Genomic DNA, 15,730 nt, shown 5'->3' with positions numbered 1-15,730 from the left:
TAGAATCCACCAGATTCAAAGGTAAGCAGCATTTAAAATGCAAATCAATGGCTACCGTCACTTTGAGAGTCAAAAACAGCATATCAGACAACACCTATGGCTCCCAACGATTATATTGAGGTCTTATTCAAGGAAAACAATCAAAACTGAACATTATTTACAACATTATTACATGTAATCCAAAGGTTCAGGCAAGCAGAAAAACATGGGCCAGTTGTTCAAAAGTAATCTGATCAGATTTTGGCCATCTGATTGGCTAAAATTTTGAAAATAGGTTGTTCAAAAGAAAAAAGGATTCTGAATTTGGATTAGATCACAAAATCCGATCTTGGTTTTGATCCGATTAAATCCTCAATTTGTGTTGTTCAAAACGTTTTAGTAAGCCAGGGATCATTTTCATCCAAAAAAAATGATTATTCTGATCCCAGCAGAAGGGATTTCAGGAACAAAAATGTAATAAATCTTTAAAACTACCCCACAAAATACTACACTTGTAACATGTAATATATCCCCAAATCCCTGAAAAGCTGTCATTATCAAATAAAAAGTATATTTAATTTTAAGTTTTTGTTTTTAATCACTTACCGTAAACTACATTGGCACAATCATCAGAGATGGTCCAGTCAGAAGTAGTTATTGTGTAAATGTAATGCAAAACTAAAGCATGCAAACCCCCCCATTTCTTTTTTTTTTTTCCATCACCATGTCCCGTTAGGGGCTCTGTGGGACACTAGTTATCCAGATTTGGAAATCTGAAAAAGTGTGTATCTGGATCAGGGTGATCAAATCCAATTTTGCTTAGTAAAACCAGCACAAAAGTAAGATGGGTGACCTGGTCCTGGATAGCAAAACATGGGATTTCCATGGGACTTCCGTTCTGATCCAGATTAAACTTTTTGAACATTCTTTTCTGCGAACTGGTTCTTTCAGACAGTTTGTTTCAATGAACTGATTCAAACAACCAATTCACCAGTTTGTTTACGTAATCATGCAATGACATAACATATATGCAATGATGTATAATGTGGATGTTTTACGTGTCTAAAGCATAAAAAGTGAATATAATAGTCTTCATCGGCTCATATAAACCATTACAAACCATAAAAACTTTCATTTGGGCCCCTTCATTAAGTGCCCATTTCACGCATGCGCATATCAGTTGAACTGTTTCCTCAGTTCAGTGAGTGTTGGAAGAAATGGAGCGCTGAATAATTTCATTAATCATAGGATCAGATACACCGCTATGACTGTCAGATGTCCGAAAGTGAGATTTGATTGAGTAGATCTGTGCTGCTCGAGCCATGAACTGCTTTAGTTCGATTTGGAGAACTGGTTCAACTAGTTCACTAAACAGAACAGGTTCAGAAGAATGATTCGTCCACAAACCGTTTGTCTGAAGCTCTGGATTACAGGTGATAATGTTATAATTCATGTTCAGTTTTCTGCACAGACTGATCGTTTTGCTTCATAAGACCTCAAAATTTTGTCAAGAGCCATGGGTATTCATTTTGTGTGACCTGATATGCTTTTTGAATTCTCAAAGATGGGCAGTCGTTGAATTCCATTTTATGAATCACCACAGTTTCAGCTAAAAGTCTTCTACATCTTGGATGGCCTGAGAAAATTAACAGCTAATTTTCCTTTCTGGGTGAACTATTAGTTTAATATGTAGATAATATGATGTCTCTTGCTTTTGTTCCTTCGTTGTATTATAAGTCACTCTGGTTATAAAGTGTCTGCTAAATGCATGACAAAAATTAATTGGAGAATGGTTATAACTGACTGTACTTTTTTCCCCTTTTAAAGAGCTGCTTCAGGCATTTGGATGCTGTACAGTCTCTGTAAAGTACATCAGCTCTCCTGCTGTTTAGATATTTTGCTAAAAGACAAAAGACCAAACTACTTTTTATTTTTTTTGCAGTGTTTGCACCTGATTTGTTAAATTAATTAATTTTGTTAATTAGGTGCTGAAACAGTGCAGGCGGTGTTTGCAAATGTGAATTCGCCCAGAGAGTTGTGTCCCAAGTATCTGTTCCTCCAATCAGTATAAACTCTATCAAACATCATGGATCATTGGCTGTAAAGCACAGGAGGCGTAAATCTGCACCGTATACTGAGATGGCACTTGTGTTTTTATGTCTCACATGCGTCACTTTGTGCACATTTCTTCATCTCATGAAAGAGTCCATCTAAAACACTCTCCATCAAACGTCCTTCATTTGGCCCTCGTTGTGTGTGTTATTTGGCCCCGTTTTTTTCAGGAGTCTGCAGCCCCTGGCTCGCTCTCATCTTCATCCAGCTCCTGTTCGTCAGACGGGAGCTGCACACGCTGCTCGTCCATTCGCTTGGCCTGAACTCTCTGGATTAGGCTGAAGAAATCCTCGTCTGGGACGGTTGGCGCCCGCGGACCCCCTTCAGGAGGAGAGCAACGCTGGTCATCTATCCTGGACGACTGAACAAATGCACAGAGAAACAGTCAGTTCACTAAGAAGTGTTTTTATTTGACACAAACATACATGAGCTACTTGTCCAGCAGTGCTGGGGAGCAACTAACCAGCAGCAGTGATGTCACTAACTTTAACACAATTTAGCATGTTTTCCAGAAGGTTTGTGGTGGCAAGCTGTTTTGAACCACTGAAACAAACTCCAAATTAACTGTTTTGGCTAGATCAAGTCAAAATAACGAATGGGAATGAATTAAGTATATGAACTTATCTATATACTATTATATTAGTGTTATTTATGTACTATTATAATATTTTTTTAAATATTTTGAATTAGCTTTTATTTTTTTACTTTCAGTTTTCATTTTAACTTCAATTTTACTAATTTTGTTATGTCCTTTTGTTTTCATAATTGAGCATTATTTATATACAGTAGTATTATAGTTTTTATGTAATATTTTGAATTAGCTTTTATTTTTCTATTTTCGGATTTAATTTTAGTTTTTGTAATAATTTTTTTTTTTTTCAAAGAAATGCTCCCTTGGCAACTGAAATAAAATAAGTTGAAGTACTAAAATAATTTTAAATTGAATTAAAGCAAAATAGAAACATTTAACAAAATTAGCACAAAACAAAATTACAAACACTTAAATTAAAATTAGAATTGTTGCCTTCGCAACTAACTGAAATTAGTTTGAAGCTGATGTGCTAAAATGGCTCAAATTTAAATAAAAATAGAGATAAATACAAATATTTGGGGGGGTAATAAAGATGATAAAAGCACATAAGACTGCAAAAATTTAATTTAAAACTGAAAATAAAAAACGAAAATATTCAAAATATGATTTAATAGTCTGTAAATAATACTAAAATATGGAAAAGGTCAAAAGTCCATTATAAACTTTTTTAAAACTTAAACTCAAATTAGAAATAACTGAAATAAAATGCATTTGTGTTGTAGTTCTGTTTTGCACTTTTGACTTTTTTTCTTTCAAACTGTGCTTTATTTCAGTTTTAGTAATTTTAGTTCACCCAAAAATGAAAATTCTGTCATTAATTGCATGTTGTTCCAAACCTGTAACAGCTTTTGGCGCTTTTCTACTGCATGGTATGGCATGGTTCGATTCAGTATGGCTCGTTTTCGGGGGGTTTTCCACTGGGTACAGTACCTGGTACCTGGTACTTTTTTCATTACCACCTCGGCCGAGGTTCCAAGGCAACCGTACAGTTACCAAAACGTGACGTGTAAACTCTGCTGATCACTGATTGGCCGGAGAAAATCGTCACTGCCTGCGAACTTGCGGCACAAGACACAACAGACCCGCTAGATTTAAATCGGCACAGCCAACGAAGGATCGAACGCAACTGTTTTGAATAAGCGCACCTTTCTTTTAACAACCAAAAAATGGCTGTTTCGTTGTCTGTTGAGGAAGTACAGCCTGTCCTCTCATTCACCGCCGAGGAGCGGATCCAGCGAGAGCGTAATGGAGCGACACGGAATTAAAAAGCTTTTCAGGAGTCACGGCAGTAGAGACGGTGCAACTAGCGACCAGTGAATAATCCCGCCCACTCTAAAGCGGTACTAAACTGCAGTGGAAACACAAACCAAGCCGAACTGAGCCGTGCCGTTCTGAACCGTGTCGAGCCGAGTCGTACCATGCAGTGGAAAAGCGCCATTTGTTCATCTTCGGAACACAAATTAAGATATGTTTGATGAATTCCAAGAGCTCTCTGACCCTCCCATAGACAGCAATGTAATTATCACGATTAACGTCCAGAAACGTAGGAAGAAGATTGGTAAAATAATCCATGTGACATCAGGGTTTCAGCCGTAATTTTACGAAGCTACGAGAAAACGTTTTGTGCACAAAGATTAAAAACATTATTTTAACTATGTCCTTGCTACGTTTCTAAGCCTTGATCGTGTTAGGATCCTTTGGGAGGGTCAGAGAGCTCTCAGAAATTCATCAAAAATATCTTAATTTGTGTTCCGAAGATGAATGAACGTCTTACAGGTTTGGAACGACACAAGGGTAATGACAGAATTTTCATTTTTGGGGGAACTATCCCTTTAAGTTATTTTATTTCAGTTAGCTCAGTCATTTAAACTTCAATTTTCAAAATATTTTGTATATGTATATTTTATTTTAGCGTCAATTTAATATTTTTTTAATAGTTGTAGTTCATAACCTTGATATTGGGAATGCCAAACGCACTCATAATATAGAAGGATGTTTCTGGGAGCTCACTAGATTTTAGAACAGAACAAAAGTCGCTGTGAGATAAATCACAACAGACAAATTTAGTCTCAATGCATTTCCATCACAGATTTCACTGATTACTGAAGGCTCTGTATCCCTCACCTGGCATTTGATGAGCATGTTGAAGAAGTCGTCGCTGGGCTCCTGCGGGTCATTCTCTCCACACAGGTGGCCCAGGTTATTGTGGGTGATTCTGAGTCCGGGCAGGTTACTGACGCTCACCCTCTGATCGTCCAGACGACGGCTCTGAGAGCTAGCGATCAAATCGAAGAGCTCTTCCGTTTGAGGAGACGTCAACAGGCTAGCATCTGAGAAACAGCACAAACAACTCATGCTTTAGGATTTTAATCTGTGATCATTTTACACTGATGATGAGCTTCGTCAGAGCTTTGAACAAAAGTGGTCCTGACTGAACTGTTTTTCAAGCAAATTAGAAAATGCAAATGCAAAAAAAAAAGTTATGACTTTAAAATTACTAAAATTACTAAAACGTTGACATTAAAATAAAAGGGGAAAATGCAAAGAATAAAATGACTTCAAAATAATGAAGAAAAAACAGAAAGTTGACATTAATTAATGCATTGACTAACAACGAACAATGTATTTGTCACTGAATTTATTCATCTTTGTAAACGTTCCTTAATAAAAAATACAGCTGTTCATTTTGAGCTCATGTTAGCTCAGGTCCATTACCTAATATGAACAGATACAACTTTTGTTTTTAAAAATGTATTCATGAATGCTGAAAATGATTAATACATGCTTTAATTAACTACATTATGAACTAACAGTGAAAAAGACTTCTAATGTTAACAAATGCAGTCTCATTGTTTGCATTAATTTGCATCATAAATCAACCACTTTTACTGTGTGTAAATCAAGCAGAGGAAATATTCTTTAAAATGTATCCATAATCGTACGTGTTTGAAATAACATGAGACGAGTAGATGATAGCTGTGTGATCTCTTCCTTTAAGGAACAGTGAGATATCTTGAGCGTCAGAGAGACGGTGTGACTGACCGATCATGTCATTGAGTGTGTTTGGATCCGCTCCTCCAGCGTTCTCTCCGTTGGGCGGCTCGTCCAGCTGACAGCGCTGGTCATCCATACGGCTGCTCTGAAACTTATTCAACAGGTCAAAGAAGCAGTCCTCATCTGACGCGTCACGAGCCAGTTTCTGCAGAAAACACACATCAGAACATCAGCTCATCGCTCACCATTACACAATCACATTCACAACATGATGTCAGTGTACACGATCAAAAGATAATTATGTCACATTCATCCGTCACTCTTACAGCCATTAGACTCTGAATGGATGGAGCCTAAATCACATTGCACTACAGCATAAAGTTACGATATGGGTGAAAATTATGTATATGATACAGAAAAACAAAAACATCATGGAGTGGAACAAATAATTTACAGTATGTGAATCAAAAGATCTAAAAAAAAAAATAGAGCATAAAGAAAAACTTTTAGGTTTCTTTTTCCTTGTATTGTAACATTATTTATGTTATAAGTCTAAAAAAGTTTAAAAGTCTCTTTAATGCATCCAGATGTTCTACTTTTGATGTTTATTATGTTTTTGTAATTAATCTTTTATTGCATACTATAAAATGACTGTAATACACTTTTTCTAAATTACCATAAATTTAAAGATACTATCATGCATAATAAATATAGCCACAATCTAAATACTTTACTATTATTTAAACAATATATCTTTTATTTCACATTATAGTAATGAAAATGGGGGGATGTCACCATGCAAAAAAATGTCTAAACGGAATTTATGTTCTTCAGTTTTTTCTTTTGTAATTAGATATTTTTCATTCTATAAAATTACAGTAATTTTCTAAATTACCATAAATTTAAATATACTGTGAAGTATGATAAAAAAAATATATATAACGTAAATACTATTATTTAAACAATATATAAGCTTCTTTTTTCACCTTATAGTAATGAGAAATGGACCCAATTCTATTAATTCTATTGATAGGATTGTGTCCTATAAATAGAATTCATATTCCTAGCATGAAATGTTTTTCATTTTCTGTTTTTAACTAAAATATGTGTGTGTATATATATATACATATATATCTATATATGTATATATGTATATACGTGCATATATATATGTATATACATGCATATATATATGTATATACATGCATATATATATATATATATATATATATATATAGGGCTGAAATATGACAAATTCCTAACATGTTTTGTGACATTCACCAGATCATATTACTGAAAATGTCACATTATCTCGAGCGTATATGAATGGTTCGGGTTCCTGGTCATGTGTTGGTGTATCTGTCCTAACATTAGTGAACGCTCATGTGAGCTCTTATCTACATCTCAACAGCTCTCTCTCTCTCTGTCTGTGTGTGTGTGTGTGTGTGTGTGTGTGTGTGTGTGTGTGTGTGTGTGTGTGTGTGTGTCACGATGACCTTTCAGTGGTCAGATGCACACACACTAAAACACTCTCCACAGCAGGGTACAGAAACCAAGACCAAAAAACTCAAATACAAAAACTAAAGATCTTGAAAGATTCATAACTAAAAATCAAAATGCCTTTTAACACATCTCAGTAATCCTGATTCTAAAGTCACCTTAAAACCATTGACACATAAGCTGCTGTTTGATTCAGTGATCTGGAATCAGTCAATAGCAGAGTGAAATGAGCATGCATGAGCGACCCAACCCTGTTCAATAACACTTCCACAAACCAGGCACACATAACGGCACATTCCACCATAACAACCGCTGTCCTGTATCAGCATGCATGCTAATAACATTCAACCACAGTTAGACAATCACCTATCATGACAAAGCTTAATCGTCACATCCCAGCTCATTGAGCAACACAAGACCATATCATATCATATTCAGATAACCAAATCATATTCAGGCTCAAGTGTCCTGACAGCACAGTCTTACAATGCAACGCAATATAAAGCCAGCAGATCACTATCATAGTGAAACTAAATATGAATACTTATGGAGCAATTCATTAATCCACAGCCGATCATTCAATCCCAGACGCGTCTCGCTCTATTCCATCAGTGTGTGTCCTATCTTTCTCTCTCTGTCCATCTTTGTGCCTGACTGTGGGAAAACAACTCATTAATTTGGCTCTGATTATGGGACGGCTGGGGGAGGGAGGACGGATTTTAGGATGAATAATGAACAGAGACTGTTAAACAAACTATTTAAACACGCCCTCAAAGACCGCAGACTGTTAAAACACACAATCACATACAAATATATGCAAATACAAAGTCATGCACAGCAAAGCCTCACATTCTTCAGCCTGTATGTCTGTCAACTGTCAGTGTCCGGTCTCTGCTACACCTTCCCTTGACTGCTCGTCTGTCTCTGTTCAGCACTCACTGCTGCTCATGCATTTACTTCAATAATTCAGTTACACTGAGGGTGAGATACAGAGAGAGAGAGAGAGAGTGAATGGAGCATGAAAGGTCTTTGTCCAAATAACATCATCACCATAGAAATTTCCATAGAAACCCCTGACCCCGGTGTTACAACCTTTGGTCACGTACGTAAATCCTAAAACAGCCACCGACACTGTGTGTGTCGAAGGTCGAGGACTAGAGTCTTTTTTTGCATTACCATGTCAACAATGAACCTAAAATTAGCTCAATATTATCCTAAAATAATGGCAATCATGTGTGAAGCCTCTATGCAAAATTACTGCTTTTGTATTGTAAAGGCGTTTAACACGCTGCAATTAGGATCAAATAAAAGAATCAAGCAGCTAAAACAGTGTCAAAATAGTAGTCTAAATCTATTTATAATCTGAAACAATATACCAAAATTTTTATTTTACTACAAATGCTACTATAATGTATAAATACTTTTTGCATTCCAATAATTTGGTAAAGTAATGTCATAGTGTTATTTAAGATGATAGTCGTGAACAGACATCAGCAGCAGGAAATGATGCACACTGAGATATATTTTCATATATGCCCCGTCCTTTGGGAAAGTCACATGCACACAGATGCATTAGCAGCCACGCAGCTGGTGTGTATTGATTAACAAAGGAACACAGAGAGTCACGGCTATCAAGTGAAACCTTCAGTGAAGCACTTTAAAACATAGATTGAATTAAAGCCCTGCAGACAGACACATCTGCACACTTACACTCTATGACTGTCAGCAAAAAACTATTCATCTCATTAAAACACTGCTGCACTAACAACTTTCAAAACCTAAGCAGTATATGTAAGTATGTATGTATGTATATATATATATATATATATATATATATATATATATATATATATATATATATATATATATATATATACATACGTGTGTGTGTGTGTGTGTGTGTAGATGTTCTAGATAGATAGATAGATAGATAGACAGATAGATAGATAGATAGATAGATAGATAGATAGATAGATAGATAGATAGATAGATAGATAGATAGATAGATAGATAGATAGATAGATACTCACTGCAGGTGTGACATGAACAGTGATGTCATCCGTGTCCACAGGTGAGTCGAGCCAATGTCTCTCATCTGATGACTGACTTTCTGCGTAACTTTTGCTTCTGCTAGACTGAGACAGCTGGTTCCTCGACCTCCTCGAAATACCATCATCATCCGGAGCATCGCCATTCTGCAGCACAACAGCCTCAAATCAACATTGCATCAACATGACATCCAGAATCACAGCAGCATCAAATCAACATCACATCAGCCACACATCATGCTCACATCATCATCACATCAGCCTCAAATCAACATTACATCAACATCACATCCAGAATCACAGCAGCATCACACGATAATCACAGCAGCATTAAAGCAACACGTGTCTGTATTTCTGCACGACTATGATTCTGCCGAGCAGGACATGCTCCTGGATGAGAGTCCATCATTTGATGACTTTAGGGTTAGGGTTTATTTAACAGACATTTAAACTATAAAGGTTTTGATTCAGGTTTATGTCCTGCATGGTAAAATCCTGGTCACTCAAATGTTGAGCATGTGACCTTTTCAGAGCTGTATTTCCACAGATCCACACTATCTATACTGGCTTTCTTGATGAACTTGGGTCTGGCTCCTGTTGGAGAAAAGAAGCAAATATTGATGATAATTCATGTAATATCAATTTATAGACTGCAGACATGTAGTTTTGGACAGCCATACACTACATAATTACTTGAAGTAAGCTGTCAATCATGATTATGAAAGCTGTCTCATACATTTGTATATATGGTATGTTACTCCACTGAAAGCTTTCTTAACCCTTTAAAATAATTATCAAACTGAGCAGATTTACATTGTGAAAAGACCATATAGTGTATGAAATAGCCACACTGTAGTGTTATTTACATATTGAGATACTATTATATTTTGAATTGCATTTATATATATTTTTTGGTTTCTTTTTAATTTTAGTTAATGTTTTAATAGTGTTGCTGTGTGATTTGTCATTTAAGAGTTTTTGTTATTTAAAATACAGTTTTTTGGGGGGGAGGGGGTAGTTTTTTTTGTTATTTTGTTTATTTTAGTACTTTGAATTTAACTAAACAAAATGTGAAATGTTGAAATTGCTTTATTTTTTTTATTACATGCATGTATATAATGATCCTGCCCTGCTGTTCCATATAAAGTGTTTAATGTGGTGTGTCAGTGTCAGGTTGTATAGACATGATTCGTCTGAGACTGTGTTACCCTGCATGTTAAACTCAGATTCAGATGGAGAGAGATCCGCATCCTTCACCCCTAGAGCCTCCATCAGCTCCTCCACATTCATCCTGGCCGTCAGCTCTCCGTTCCTGTCTCCGATCTGAGCAAAGCAAACCACACAGTTACACACATGCCAAGCAGGTCTGGCACTGCTGGGCACAGAATCAGCGTGGCCTCACCTCTCTGGAGATCTCCAGGTGTTTCCGGGCGTGATGCAAAGCCTGACGGTGCTTTCCCAATGACACGTAAGCGTTACCCAGACTCCAGCAGGCCCGGCCCTCCCCGACCCTACCAGACACACAGAACACGTTACTGCATAGAGTCGTGCTGATGTGAGAATGTGTGTGTGTGTGTGTGTGTGTGTGTGTGTGTGTGCTCACTGCTCGCACCTGTCGTTGAGCTCCTGAGCGATGAGCAGGTGTTTGAGGTGATATTCTATGGCACGTTCATACTCCTGCAGCAGTGTGTATGTGTTTCCCAGACTGTAACACGCCTGAGCTTCCATCACCTGATCCTTCAGCTGCCGAGAGAGCTGCAGAGTTTTCCTGAACAACAGAGCAAAACATCTGTGAAAGAACTCAGGCTGCATTTACTTGATCAGAAATACAGTAAAAATTGTGAATTATTATTAGAATTTTAAAAATAACAATTTTCATGGAAATATTGTTAAAATGTAATTTATTGCTGTGATCAAAGATGAATTTTCAGCATCATTACTCCAGTCTTCCGTGTCTCCTGATCCTTTAGAAATAATTCTAATATTCTGATTTGCAGCTCAAGAAACATTTCTGGTTATTATGAATGTTGAAAACCGCTATGCTGCCAAATATTTTTGTGGCAACTGTGGTACATTTTACTTTTCAGGATTCACAGATGAATAGAAAGTTCAAAAGAACAGCATTTATTTGAAACAGAAATCGTTTTTAACATTATAAAAGTCCTTCCTGTCACGTCTCATCAATTCAATGCATCCTTGATAAATAAAAGTAATAATTCCTTAAATAAGAAACACCACACCTCTCCTCAATAAGCCTTATGATTAACATATTTTCTTATGATTAACTATTTTGTTATTAAGTGTAAAATTGTTTACAATGACGGGAAAAATACAGAGTGTGCTTACATATAAATACATGATGTCTAAATCAAGGTGTTAATGATTTTATATCTCTCCCTTATTTGTGAGTTTTACCACCCAACCAGAAGCGCACAGTAAATAATCCATAGATGTACGTAAACTACAACTGTGACACATCCGTTTATTCTTATTTTCGTAATTTTTTTCATTCATTCATTTTGCTTAAGTGTGTGTTTTTCTTCTTGTTTGTCACAAGTGAAATTTTATGCTGATGCTCTGTACTTTAATGGCCTGTTTGTAGAAAATTATTTCTATCTTTAATAAACAGCTGGTCGTACGTGGTGCATCCTCTAGATAGCGCTGTAGTCATTGTTACCTGTAATACTCTGTGGCTGCATTGAACTGGCCCAGGAAAATGAGAGCGTTGCCTAGGTTACTATATGCTCTGCGCTCGGCGGCCTTGTCGCCAAATTCCTTTGCAATGGAGAGACGCTGGAAAAACAAGGAGGGACTGTGTGTTACTCTGAAACACAGATCCCTGCTGGAATGAGCTGCTCTCTCAGCCACAGCAGAGACTTCACATCAGCACACAGTTAGATGAGTGAATGAGCTGATGGTCAGTGGCGTTTGGCTCGTACCTGTCTGTGGAACTTGATGGCCTCGACAAAATTACCTAGCAGGTAATGAGTGTTGCCAAGGTTACCGAAGGCTCTTCCCTGTGCGGCTCGGTCTCCCAACTCCTTCACCAAAGACAAATTCATCCTGAAACAGAAAACTCGGCATTTCACTTTATTCAAGTAAGAACACGTTCATTTCCCCAATAGAAAAACAGGTTTTTAACAATTACACCCTCCTGGGAAAAAAATATTTTACTGAATGTGCACTTGTAGTGTACTTCATGTCTCTTTTTTTTTTTTTTTTAATTGTCCTTGCAGATAATATATTAACTTAAATTAAAGGCCACTTAAGTGACTTCAAGAGAGACACTTTAATGAATGTTTCTAAACACACTTAAGAACACTTTTTAAAAAGTGTACTTTGTAGTAATGTTAAAATTTAAAGTTTTATTTAATTTTTTTAAGTAGTACACTTATTTTGACATGTTGACTACATTAAAGCGCATGTAAAGTACTTTATTATAATTTTAAATGTAGTGTGTTATTCAGTTACATTTAGAGTTAATATATTTTTTAAAAAGTACTAAATTGCAACTCCAATATGAATGTGTAATTGAAAATATTTTTAAGTACATGACATATAAGTTTCAATAGAAATGAAAGCCCTACTTTTTAACTGAATAAATGTAATTGTTTTCAGTTGTGTTTGCTGATTCTAAACATTTTTTAACATCAAATAAATGCAAATAGTTAATAATAAACTATGCCATGATTTTTTTTTATTTTTTGAGTGCATAAATCTGACCTGTTTCTTTGATGTATGACTGACAAACACGCATCACATTAAGTTAATGTTAAAACTGCAATGTTTTCCTAGTAAACAGACACACAGAAGGAGCTACTAATGACTGTTTGAGGCTGTTTGTCCTCCGTCTGACACCTCTGGTCTCTCTGCGTCTCATTTATGTGCCGTTTAACCTTCTGGATCTGCTAAATGTCGCTGTTAATAATGAGCTGTGCTGCAGTCGGGCAAACAGGTCTCGGTGGGTTCTGCCTAATGATGCTCAGATGGTTCAGTAAACTCTCCATTGCTCCTGTGTGTGTGTGCTGGACTCACTCGTAGAAGGACGTGGCTCGCTGCAGCGTGTCTCTGACATCAGGAGGAAGCTCTCCAGGATCTTGTGAGATGCCCCAGAGCTGCTGCTTCCCTTTGGCGTGAAACACGTTCCCCATGTTATACAGAGCCCTGGCCTCGCCGACCTGCACACAGCAGCCGATTGTACACTGCTTATAACTTTTTAAATTCTTCAATTCAACAGACCAGACTCAACAGTACAGAAACCTTTGAGAAACATCACACCGACTCTGCTCTGAAACCAAGTGTGCCGCCTAACTAGACAACACTTTATAGTCAACATGTGATCAAAATTATGAGATACGTCACATTTAAGAGGCTTGCAAATTCTGCATTATGACATTGCCTGCTTAATTGTACTGAATGTGCACTTGTAGTTTATTTTAAAAAATATTATTTTCAGATATTATAATATTAATTAAATAAAAATTTAAATTAAGTGTATTTAAAGACAGACACTTTCATGACTGTTTCTATAAACACACTTAAGTACACATTTAAAAAATACACTTTGTAATCGTCAAATTAAAAGCTTTACGTCAAAGTACATATTAAATCATAATATTTTTTAAAGTAAAAAGTAAAAAAGTATTTTTAAAAAAGCACTTAAAGCACTTGATAATAATTTTAAAGAAGCACATGTAAAGCACTTGATTATGATTTTAAATGTAGTGTAATTTGATATTGCATTATAAGTTACTATATTTTAAACTAAATTAAAATTTTAATTAAAAATTAAATTAAACTTAAATTGCACCATTATTATAAATGTGTAATTACAAATATGATACAATACATGATATACAAGTTTTAATAGCAATTACATTAAATAATATTTTAGTTTATCATAAATATTTGTCAGTACATTCAGCAGAACTGTAACCATATTTCATAGATAATAGAACTAATTATGAAATTACATAAAGATGTACTTAAGTCCTGCTTAAGTGGGTAAAAACACTAAAGTTCAGCTAATTGCATTTAATATCAATTTAAACTACAATTTATATAAAAAAAAAATTATTGATTTGCAATTAACATGTATTTTCAGTATCCAAAAACAATTATATTCAGTTTTCACTTGCTTTCACTTTAAAGTATATTATTTCTGTAATAAATACTCACTAAGTAGGTTTCATAAGAGTTTCTCCAAACTAGCCTACGTTACATAGCATAACATATTCCTCATGATCAAGGCAATCCCAGAATACAAGGTTTACGTTTACACTTGTACAATTATCAGATTATTTTACCCAAAGTGACTTAGATTGCATTCAAGGTATTTTTCTCAGCTCATGCATTCCCTGAGAATACAACTGCAAATCATATTTGTGGTTTATTTGGTTATCAAATCCATCAATGTGTACTCCAGTAACACATCCAGTCTCCATTCAGTGAGAGTACTTGCTCAAACAAAAATAAATGAATAAAAACTAACCCCAGTAAAGGTGATATTGACCTTGAGCAGCAGTGTTTTTATTCATCATAACCTCAGACGCCATGTCTGTACATTAACCGTCTGATGAACATTGCTTAAAAAAACTGCAAATCTCATTCTTCATCTAGTCATATCTAATAAGGACATCCTGACAGAGGTTATCTCACCTTATCTCCTTGTTCTTGAGAAATGTCCAGGTGTCTCTGACAGCACACAGCTGCTTCGTCATAGCGGCCCAAAACCTTCAGAGTGTTTCCCAGATTTCCGCTGGCTTTCCCTTCCCCAATCCGGTCTCCGATCGTCCTGAATTACAATGTAGCTCTGTTTATTTTCATGGAATACAAACTTGCATGACTGAAACTACTGATGACTATAAATGGCAGGCATATTCACTGTTCTCACCGAGCGAGTGTGAGGTCGTGCCGATGGTACTCCAGGGCTTTGCCGTACTCCTTCAGGTAGAAGTAAGCGTTTCCCAGCTGGCTGTAAATGGCACTGAGGGTCTTGAGATCTTCTGTTCCCACCTGAACAGCAGCTTCAAAGAACGCTGTGCCACCTTTAAAATCTCCTGCTTTACACAGTCTTTCGCCCTCCAGCGCCAGCTCCAGACAAGATGCCTCCATCCTGCAAACACAAGGCATTCAGATCCTATAATGAATAAAAACAATGGGCTTTGTCAGGAAAAAATGCAATAATGTTGTCACGTTTGGTGAAAGGCTAAACACAACATTGCACACTAACAAGACTGGACTTATTAAGAACTTAATAATCCTCAGAAAGCAAATGATCATGCATGATTTACATACGAACTGTGTGTAATCTTAGCATTTTGAACAATGAACAAGTATCAAGTTGAAGCTAACAGCTACATAGATTTTCAGATTGTCAGAGGATGAGGTTTGTGTACTATAATAATGCCAGCTGGTTTCCATTACGTCATACATGCAGCAAAAAATAACATATGACATCATATTGTGTGGGATTTTCTTTTCGCATTGCGGCATTATACAGTAT

General features: G+C 36.2%; 1 protein-coding gene across 3 annotated transcripts in view; it reads right to left on the bottom strand.

The window, feature by feature from the left end:
• Positions 1–575: 575 nt before the first annotated feature.
• LOC306870914 (G-protein-signaling modulator 1-like) overlaps positions 576–15,730 on the bottom strand; it is a 28,002-nt gene continuing 12,847 nt past the window's right edge. For 2 of the 3 annotated variants that reach the window (XM_079418499.1, XM_079418498.1), the window contains exons 2-14: positions 15,119–15,340; positions 14,884–15,019; positions 13,261–13,403; positions 12,165–12,288; positions 11,903–12,018; positions 10,838–10,993; positions 10,628–10,736; positions 10,434–10,548; positions 9,749–9,819; positions 9,208–9,372; positions 5,726–5,882; positions 4,808–5,013; positions 576–2,452 (exon numbers count right to left, since the gene is read on the bottom strand). In XM_079418499.1, coding sequence (XP_079274625.1) covers positions 2,258–2,452; positions 4,808–5,013; positions 5,726–5,882; positions 9,208–9,372; positions 9,749–9,819; positions 10,434–10,548; positions 10,628–10,736; positions 10,838–10,993; positions 11,903–12,018; positions 12,165–12,288; positions 13,261–13,403; positions 14,884–15,019; positions 15,119–15,340 — 1,915 coding nt within the window. In that variant the 3' untranslated portion in view covers positions 576–2,257. Of the gene's footprint in view, positions 2,453–4,807; positions 5,014–5,725; positions 5,883–9,207; positions 9,373–9,748; positions 9,820–10,433; positions 10,549–10,627; positions 10,737–10,837; positions 10,994–11,902; positions 12,019–12,164; positions 12,289–13,260; positions 13,404–14,883; positions 15,020–15,118; positions 15,365–15,730 lie in introns of all 3 variants that reach the window. The other variant, XM_079418500.1, reaches the window with a different exon arrangement.

Source organism: Barbus barbus, assembly GCF_936440315.1.
Source record: "Barbus barbus genome assembly, chromosome: 6".
NCBI lineage: Eukaryota > Metazoa > Chordata > Actinopteri > Cypriniformes > Cyprinidae > Barbus > Barbus barbus.
Note: the sequence above shows the minus strand (reverse complement) of the source record. Positions and strands in the feature narration are given on the sequence as shown.